This window comes from Echinops telfairi, unplaced genomic scaffold (genome assembly GCF_000313985.2).
Source record: "Echinops telfairi isolate 266 unplaced genomic scaffold, ASM31398v2 ScPeMD7_7420;HRSCAF=8458, whole genome shotgun sequence".
Classification (NCBI taxonomy): Eukaryota; Metazoa; Chordata; class Mammalia; order Afrosoricida; family Tenrecidae; genus Echinops; species Echinops telfairi.
The window spans coordinates 4483426-4493717 of NW_022111320.1; the positions used below are offsets into that span (position 1 = coordinate 4483426).

The following is a 10292-nucleotide window of genomic DNA, read 5'->3' on the forward strand; positions in this document are numbered from 1 at the left end:
AATAAGCTCATTAGAATACATAGCTTTCAGTGTTTGTTACCACATGGTTGGTGATGCTGGTGCGTCTCATGGCGATTTCTCCTCGGGATAATCGATTGCCTTATGTTTTGCAGGTGACAAGTGTGAATGACTGTGCCTTGAGATGTGGCTGCACACCCCATTGGTCTGAACACCTCCATCGTTTTTTATTTAGAATTTGATCATTAAGGAAAATCACGGACTAGAAGGCTATTGTCTTTATAATTTGAATATAGCCTTTCCCAAACATATCTGTGAGGATGGGTGTAGCTGGCTTCTTTTGTGTGGCCTGTCGATGACATGGAGGAGAGTTCTGTCCTAGAGCCGCTCGTCGGCAGTGCCGACTGTAGAAAAGTGCTCAGGAGCATCCGGGTGGACGGCACTCAGGATGGTAGATAACGGAGAAGACGTTGGCCTGAGGTACTTTTTACTAAGCATATCTTAGAGAATGGCTTTTAAAAAGTCTTAAAGGGAAAAAAACTTTGGGGGGAGGGTTAAGAAGGGTTGTTTTATACAGAATTAAACTATTAAACTGTGACATTGAAGCTCATCATTCCCTATTACCTCTCTTTGTAAAAGATATTTTTACTTGGGAAGTTATCTTTCAAGTCACAAATAGCAGGTTGTGTTCTGCCTCTTTCCTGACTGGAGGCTGCTGAGCAGGGACCCTTTTGAGCTTCCTTACCTTTCTGTCCTGGGACCCTCTCCCCTTTGGGACATAATGTTGTGGAACACACTTCTTGCCCTGTTTTTTTGTTTTTGTTTTTCCTTACAATCTAATAATGGAAATATATCCTTCAAATGATGGTGGTTAATTGTATATCTCTATGGATAAATAAAAATGAAATTAATAAAAAGAGCTGATGTGTACTGCTCTTTTTAAAAAGAAATAGTAAAACACTGATCTTTTTATTCCTGTGGACGGTTGTCTCTCAAGAAAAACTAAATTGGAATAAGGGGAATTTGTCTAATGGCAATAGTCAGTGGGAGATGATGGCGTAGCTCTTAGTAAAGGCAGGGGTTTTGTATGTGCGTTTGCCCTTTATGGACAGGTAGATACCATAGACGGTAAGTATTAAGAGAACATACATGACATTATTGAAAATCAGTGGCATCACGTCATATGCTTAGGTTCTGAGCAGAATGAAAGTGCATTCCTGTACAAGGCAGCCTTCCATCTTTCCCCCTCTGCTTCTCAGTTGATGGGGCAGTTCCACTTGTTCCACTGAGTCAGTAGAGTTGGAATGCACGCGAGGGCAGTGGTCTCTCTTGGAGAGAAAGAGGAGGCTGTCTGTCTCTATGAAGATTACACTCTTGGAAACCTACAGCGGCAGTTCTGTTCCATCAAGTCACTGAGAATTGGAACCCGTGGGATGGCAGTGAGAGTGGGGTTTCTGATTTGAGTATTCAGTAATAGTAAAGAACTATTCCTAATAATACATAAGGCATCTGTGATTTCTGGAATACTTCTGCTGCTTCTGCTTCAGTCTACTACCCCATTGACTCTACCATTGGGTGGTGTTGTGTCCAGTAAGGAGTAGCATGCTTTGTTAGTCTGGGTAAACTAGAAAAACAAAGCCACAAACTCATATATGAATAAGAGAGAGTTTTATATAAAGGGTAAGTGTACATTCAGAAAGCATCCCAACCCAGTCCAGTCCACGCCCATAAATCTAACTTAGCCCATATGTCTGACACCGATCTATAAAGCCCTCCTCAAATTTACAAAACACACACAATGACACCGAATGCAGGAGGATCACAGGCTAGTGGGTAGAAAGTCTTTGAATCTAGTGGTGGTATAAGCATCTCAGCACTGGCAGGGGTCTCCACATGACTTCTCCAGCACCCAGGGCTGCATCAGGGTAAGTCCATGTGGCTTCTCAGGGATGTCTCGCAGGAAGTGAGCCTTGTCAGATGAGGCAAAGAAGTAGCTAAGGCAGCTGCACACTGGTCTGACCAGAGAACAAGAGACCAGAGAACCAGAAGGGCAAGGGTCACCAAGCCATTTATCTCTCCAATTAATCCCACATGTGTTTATCAGCAAGGTTGACACAATAAACCATAACTATCTCACATGTAGACTCTGAACAGAAGTTTGCTTCTGGGAGGCCAGTTTCCCTAGGAGGAGCCCCAGCAAAACAGTTTGGGGACAGTAAAAAACACCGAGAAGTCCCTGACATGCAGGCCTGACAGCCAAGCAAACTTACTACAACTGGGCAAATGCCATTGTATATATGTGTGTGCAGCATGCCTTCATGGACTTGTCTTCTCCTTGGCAAATGTCTTCCACCCCACATCTAGGCAGCTGCCAAGCTTGTTTTATCCCATAGGATTGATTGCAAGCCAATTCTGTAATGGAAATCAGCAGACATGTGGAACATTCTCTTTGCTATTCATGGGAACTTTATATGAAAGTTTACCCTCGTTCACTTTGTGAAGAGATCACTGTTGGTGCACATCTCCCATGTTTTATCAAATGGTAGCTTTCTGTGCTTCCATTGCCCTTACTAACAAAACAGACCGCCAGTAGTTCCTTCTAGTACTCGAAACATTCTTAGCTCAAGAAACCGCAGACTCACCTTCCTGACACGATTGCTGAAGACAAAATGGGTGCATAAGCAAATGTGAAGATTGCTGATGGTGCCCAGCTATCAAAAGATATAGCATCTGGGGTCTTAAAGGCTTGAGGATAAACAAGCAGGCATCTAGCTGAGAAGCAACAAAGCCAACATGGAAGAAGTACACTAGCCTGTGTGATCATGAGGTGTTGATGGGATCAGGTATCAGGCATCAAAGACCCAGAACAAATAATCATCAATGTGAATGGGTTGGGGGAGAGTGGAATGGAAACCTAAAGTCAATCTGTAGGCAATTATAGAAGGGTCGTGGGGAGGAGACAGGCCAGTCAGGGTGAAGTATAGCACCAATGAAACAGAACTTTCCTCTGGTTCTTTAATGCTTCCTCCTCCCCAACTACCAGACCCTAATTCTACCTTACAAATCTGGCTAGACCAGAGCATGTCCACGGGTACAGATAAGAGCTGGAAACACAGGGAATACAGGACAGATAAACTCCTTGGGACCAATATTGAGAGTAGCCATACCAGGAGGGGAAGGGGAAGGTGGGGAGAGAAAGGAGGAGCCAATCACAATGACCTACCTATAACCCCTTCCCAGGGTGATGGACCACAGATAAGTGGGTAAAGGGACATCGGTCAGTACAAGACATAAAAAAGTAGTAATTTATAAATTATCAAGGGTTCATGAGAGAGGGAGGGAAAAATGAGCTGATACCAAGAAAAGAAAAATGTTTTGAAAATGATGATGGCAACAAATGTACAAATGTGCTTGACACAATAGATGGATGGATGGATTGTGATGAGTTGTATGAGCCCCAGTAACATGATTTATTATAAAAACATTAAGATAAAAATTTTTCTGATTGTAGGTCAAAAAAAGAAACAGCAGACTATGATTAATTATCATGTAAAATGTGTATTCTTTGATGAGTGACCTAAAATGTGTCTACCTATACCTACATCTATCTATACCTTGCATTTAGCTGAATGGTTGGGCATGTGGTCTTGGAGTCAGCACAGCCCTCCAGGATGGCGTTCTCATGACCTTGAGCATGGTGACAAGCAAGGTAAGGACTTGGGAAAGGGAACAGGATGCCCATGGGAATGAGTAGTATATGAGGGGGTTCCCCCCCAAGCCCAGAATTTCCCCCACTCCCAAAGCTATGTATTTAAAATTTTTAACAATTACACCTTCTCCTTTACATGTAATACATTTGTCATATCTGCAATTCCATTCTTGGAAACATTTTTGAAACTCATCTATTTGAATGGCTGGCAGGACCTCCCTTGTTTTTTTCCTTCACCTCTTCTTTTTCGGCAAATCACTGTCCTTTCATGTTCCTCTTTATTTATAGAAACAAAAAGAAGTCGCATGGAGAGAGGTCAGGTTAGTAAGGTATGTGGGGCAAGAGAGGCATGCTGTTTTTTTTGCCAAAAATGGGTGCACTGAGATGGCTGTGTGAGCAGGTGCATTATCATGGTAGCAAAACCAGTCCCCCATCTGTCACAAATCAGGCCTTTTTGTCGTACACTGTTATGCAATCTTTTCAAACCCTCTACATAGAAAGCTTTGGGAAACTAACACGAAGGGAGATGGGAGGAGGACTGTATTCACTAACTTATAACAGAGGGAATCTGGAAAGCTTGTATCCCATGGTAGGAAAGCCACCACTTTGTTAATTTATAGATAAAGTCCAAGTATATTATCCTGCATTAAATATCATTCCCACAGATTCTCCCCTAAGAGCTATGCTGCCTTAAAGTGAGCACATGGTTGAGTGTAAATCCCTATAGAAGCAGACATTCTTTGGTCATGTCATCCTGCCATGGCACCCATCCCCTCTCATGCCTTCTCCCAATGCAGGTCTTGGGTTTCCTCACCTGTGAGCTCAGGACTTTACTGTGGTTACCACCTACCTTGTGACGTATGTAACTACTGAATATGCATGTCTTATGGCTACCTATAAATATCCCAAGACAGTAAAGAGTCGCTCTCTCTTCCGCCACCTCCATGTGGACCACCAAAAGGGGCTGAGGTGAGCATACTACCATAAAATGTGTCTGACTCCTTTATTCTAGTCTCTCTCCTATCTTCTATGGCTTTATTCTAACCTTTATATATTTTAACTGACCATTGTGCCTGTGGAACCCTCAGTTGTTAGAGGCTGGTTTCCTCAACTAGAAAGCTGACCTGGTGGAAAGAGTCAACATTTTAGTCTGTTTGGGAAATTTACAGATGTCTAGAACAAGGTTTGTTATCAATTGACATTTTACCTTTATTGAAATGAGAAAGCCATTTGTACACTTGAGTTTTTCCTATAGTGCTGTACTTGTAAGCTGTTTTCAACATCACCATAGTTTTTGTGGCATTTTTCCTGAGCAGGAAACATTTCACAGCTGTATGCTTAAATCAACCATCACAAAAAAATGAGGTTAGAGCAAAACTGCTTTGATGAAAAAATTAACTGACCAGAGAGAATCTTCCCAGGCGATGCCGCTGGGCGCACTAACCCAGTGCGAGTTGCTGGATGCTCGCCTGGGGCGGGGGGTGGGGAGCGTGGGGGGTGGGATGCAAAAATGTGTACTATGAAAGCTCTGCCCAGCAGAGGCTCCCTGCCCTCCCCCGCAAGACTTCCTGCCTGCATCCTCTCTGAATAGTGAGCTTGTTCAGTTTTCAAAGAAAAGCTTGCTATTTGGGGATTCTGTATCTTATCATGCCCTGGTGGTACAGTGAGTAAAGCACCAGCCATTCCAAGATGAGGCCGGCTGCTTCCGGAAAGGTTTGTGGTCTCGGGAACGATAAAGAGCAGTGTACTCTGCCCTGTTGCTGTGAGTAGACACCGGCTCAGTGGCAGAGAGTTTGGGTATCTTACCTTATTTAGGTAGGCAGTTTTGAACCTTTCAAAGAGCCTCTCTCCCCTTGGGAAGAAATAAATAGTAGAAGTTTCAGGACAAAAAATGTATTCCCTCTGCTCCTGAAGGTAGAGCTCAGATTCCTCAGGGCTCAGCTGGCACTGTAGGGTTATGGCAGCAGCATTACTGAAGACAGCAGCAGACATATCTTCTGTTCGCAAAGCTTTCTCTGCCCAGTTTCCCCACCCAGTTCAGTGACTTACGTGATGTCAGCCTGCTGACACTGGTGCATATAGCAAAACAGTTATGCTAATGTAACATAATTGCCTTTTAAAGTAATATGTATGCTCCCTTCATGTGGGAATAATTGAGATTTTTTGAAAGCTTTGTGTTATTTTGCTACACTTGGCTTTAAAAAATGCCTTTATAGTCTGGTGAATACATATGCAAAGTTTGTGTGATGTATTTCAATGAATATGCCCTTGTAAATGTTTTGCCTCTTGATATCACTGATAATGGGATATGTCTTGTCCCTAATTGCATTCTGTGATTCCAAGGATACCAAGGCGCGCTGTGTCAGAATGCAGGCTTCTGGGCCATCAGTCATTTGTGGCTTCATTGGATCGAAGGTCCTTTACTAGAGCTTGCACATCAGAGATGTGGAAACATGGGACCCCGTTCTCAGGGACGGAGAAATGGGCAGGGTAAGCTGTGATTCAGTTATGGTGATTGTGTGGGATGAGCTCTATCATGGAGTAGTGGCCAGAGGCTCAGTGCAGGTCAGGAAACCCAGGATGCTTCTGGGATCCTCAGAAGAGATGGCCTTTGAGCCGCATCGCAGGGAATGAGTAGGATGATGGACCCTGGGAGAGGGGGGGCAGGGGGAGTGAGGAGGAGGAGAGACCCCAGAGCCAGTCCAGAGGAAGTCTGCTGGTTAATGAACAGGGACTGGAGGAGTAAATAGAGAGTTGGAGTTGAGAGAGCTTTTGAAAAACTGTTTTTGCTGGGAATTGTCAAGATAGGATCTGCATCTTATAAAGACTATCATGGAAACCCTGGTCGTTTAGTGGTGATGAGTTGGGCTGTTAACTGCAAGGTCAGCGGTTCAAGACCAACAGCAACTCCATGGGAGAAAGAGGAGATTTTCTACCTCTGCAAAGAGTTACAGTCTCAGAAACTCACAGCGGGTAGTTCTACCTTGGTCTGTAGGGTCTCTGTGAGTTGGCATCCACTCGATGGCAGTGAGTTTGATTTTTTTGGTTTTTATCATGGAAGGTAGTGTACAGGGGTTGGGGAGAATGAGTCTGAAGGTGGGAGCTGCTTAATGAGCAGAGCACCGAAGCTGGGGAGACGTGATGGCATTATGACCTCCAGCAATGGCAGTGAAGGCCAACTGGAGAGAGGACAGGTTCTAGCTGTGTTCTAGAGGTTGGACTGAAAGAACATGCTCCTATGCTGAATGTGAGGTGCAGGTAGAGGCCAGAAGTAAGGACAATGCCCCGATTTCTGGAGGTGCCATTTACCCAGATGGGCACACGAGTGGAGAAAATGGAGTTCTCTTGGCCCGCATGGGGCTTCTAGCACTTGAGCGACTGCACTATGGGTTCTAGAGACAGAAATAAGTTATTTGAAATGTGAATGAGGACTCTCTTGCAGAGACATTTGGGAGCCATCAAGGAGTTGGCGTGAATCCCTAGGTCAGGGGTCCCAGGAGCTCTCAGAGCTACAAGAAGGGAGAGTGGAGAAGTTCGCAGGAGAGAATACATACAATGGAAGCAAAGATGAAAGCATGTAAGAAGGGAGTAGGTAACTTTGACAGATGCTCAACAGGCTGTCAGGCTTGGGGGTGAGTGTCCATTTAGCTCCTTAACTGGCAGGTCACTGGTCCACAGCTGAAAGCTAGCCTCGTGGAGTGGATGACCGACGACGGGCTGGCACAAACCAAGTTGTCATGAGTTGGAGTATTCATGCAAGGAAAAGTCATATAAAAAGTGTCACCTACCCTTGCAAGACACTAGGCTGTGAAAGAAGAGCGCATTTGGAGTCTTCAATGGCTGTTTTTTTAATTGTTGGGTTAATGCTTTATAAAGACCTCTTTGTTCATGTGTTTTATGCGTGTGGAGTAGAACATTCTCAGAGCCTGCGATTGCGTAATGTTCCTGAAGTGGCACTTTTTGTGCCCTTGCCCCTCTTTTATCTAGCCACTATGAAAGTGCCCAGATATAGGTTGTTGCAAGAACCCACATTCTACTTCTTATCATGGAATTCTTCATTACCTTTGAAGCTGTTTGATTAAGGAAAGAAAGCAAGAAAGCAGGAAAATCCAAAGAAATTCAAGGAAAACAAAAGAAAGCGAGGACACATAACTTTATAAACTTCGCTCATGCTTGATTGCAAATGCTTTTGTGAACAGTTTCCTCTTTCTATCGTCTCTGACATATCGGCTAACAGAAAAGTGAGACTACTTGCAGGTGTTGTCTGCCCTGGAATGGCTCTGTAGTGGAGTTTTGTGAGTATTAGAACAGCTAAATCCCGAACACCGTGTGATTTGGTTTTATAGGCACACATTCATAAACTGGATTTGGCAGCAAGTTCAGGAAAGCACACACAGGAGAATCGCTTGCTGCATATCCATTGATTCCATGAAGCTTTCGTGAGGACCCATGTGTCCAAGCCTCGCCTGGAGGCTGCAGGAGGTGCTTTGTCTGTCTGTTGTGTGTAGAAGGCGAGATGCCCCTTACGAGCCAAGGAGGAAAGTTCATAGGAAAGAGAGGACTTCAGGTGGGTGAGCAGAAGAGGCTTCTTGGAGGAGGTGACGAAGTTTGTTGACTGAGACTGTCACATGTGACATACGTGACTCTCTTGAAACTATTTCCTCATTTGATTTTCTGACACTCTTATTATCCAGCACCACGCTAGCCCCTGTGGTCCCTGGTTGGACTTTTAATAGTTCCTGTACCTCCTAAGCCCTCAATCCCTTTCTCTTCTCCCTCAGCATCAAAAGGGCATGGCACCTGAGATCCTTCAACTTCCCGAGGATGAGAGCCATGCCCCATCAGCAGCATCACTCCAGGGCTGATGACTCGTATGAGGTGGAGCTCAGATGCACTTCTGTCCTGGGGAATCAATGCTGATACCAGCCGGCCCTTCCAGGGCCCTCTCTGTTTCTCTGTTGGCTCAAGAATTCATTGATACTCAGAACTCACAGACCACACTCACAATCATGGGGTTCATTAGGAATGTAGCAGGCTACAGTTCAGGATGAGGATCAACACGGCGCGAAGACAAACAGCTCAGGATACAGTTTCTCACTCACAACAGCTTCTGAACTGTGCTCTTCCTCAGTCCTCAGCCCCTGTCCTGCCCAGGCAAGTGTTACAAAGCTCTCTAGCTCCACCGATAAGTGCCCAGAGGCAGCCCATTCTGCCAGGAAGCCCCTGCCTGAAGGTGCTCAGCTCTTGCTGGTTGGTGGGCTGGTGAGCCCAGTCTGCTGGGCCTATACTGCTGTTGTCTTGTGCCATCTTCAGTGTTACAGCTTCTGGGTCTAGGAGGTCCTTAGTGCGAGGACCCTGGGCCCCAAAGACTCTCTGCTCTCAGCTCTTCTTGATGGTAGTCAGGTCCCCTCAAACCTCTGGGATTGGCTCCCATTAATCCTAGTGGGATGGCAAAATCGACCAATCCCCTATAAGGGTTTCATGCATCTTATTTGCATTAGTAAAACTGTCTAATGGCTTGATGGGTTATGCACCTTATTTATACAACCCCACCTGATCATTTTGTAGGTATTGTAAGGCCGTGGCTAGAAGGACCATATACAGGTAAATCCCTACATGGGCACTGATATTATTTTCGTCTGCAGTTTTGAGTATTTGCCCACACAAATAACTAAAGAGAGTGGAAGCTCTTCTTGTAACTCCATCCTGTATTTCTAACTTGAGGTCTCACGAGCAGTTCACAGGAACATATCTACGTCTGGACACTTCCCCACAGTGCATCCCTCCTCTATTCCCTCCCTCCCGCCTCTCACTCACTCACCTTCTCGCTGCCTTTCCTTTCCCACCCACCCTGGGGCCTGTCCTATTAGTCTTTTGAGTATTCAGGCTTAGAATCTTAGAGACTTCTAAGAGACATCTACCTTACCACTCATATCTAAATAACATTTATCTTCATTTTTCTATCTTTCGAATCTTTTTGGTTTGATCATGTCACCTTAGTTCATCCCATGATTCGCGTGCTTGGATCATGGCACCAGTCTTCTCAGTCTTCTAAATCTAACTCCTATTCCTCATGCCCAACATCCTCACTGCTGACACGAGTCTGCCATCTGTTCAGAAGGTTGCTGGCATGCCTGTTCCATAGGTGAAAAACTCGAGGAGTTGGGGGGCTGGTGCTAAAGCAGACATGAATCGATAGAGGAGTCGACCATCAACTCCAAAGTGACAAGCCCAGGGAGAAAGTCCGCTATGGAGGGTGAGATTAGAGGCAGCTGGAGGGCCTGGACCACAAGGTCTTAGAGACGAGGACGTAGGCATTTGGAGAAGGTTTGGGGAGAGGGTTGGGAGGTGGTCCCATGGTGAAGGTATGAGGAGTGGAAATCCACCTGATATAGGCAGAAGGGCGGCTAGGACTGGACTGATATAGGTCTACAAGGGGGTACCCCCCACCCAAACCAGAATTTTTCAAAACTACGTATTTAATTTTTTTTTACAAAACAATCTTATCACCTTCAAAATACTCTCCATTACACTTAATACATTTGTCAAATCTGCAATTCTTGGAAACTCATCTGTTTGGATGGTTCACAGCACCTGCCTTGTTTTTTTCTTCACCTCTTCTAAG

General features: G+C 45.0%; 1 protein-coding gene across 1 annotated transcript in view; it reads left to right on the forward strand.

Annotated features, from left to right (window-relative positions):
- MFSD1 (major facilitator superfamily domain containing 1) overlaps nt 1-877 on the forward strand; it is a 34417-nt gene extending 33540 nt beyond the window's left edge. The window contains exon 16 of the mRNA XM_045297612.1: nt 114-877. Coding sequence (XP_045153547.1) covers nt 114-117 — 4 coding nt within the window. The 3' untranslated portion in view covers nt 118-877. The remainder of the gene's footprint in view (nt 1-113) is intronic.
- The last annotated feature ends 9415 nt before the right edge of the window (nt 878-10292 follow it).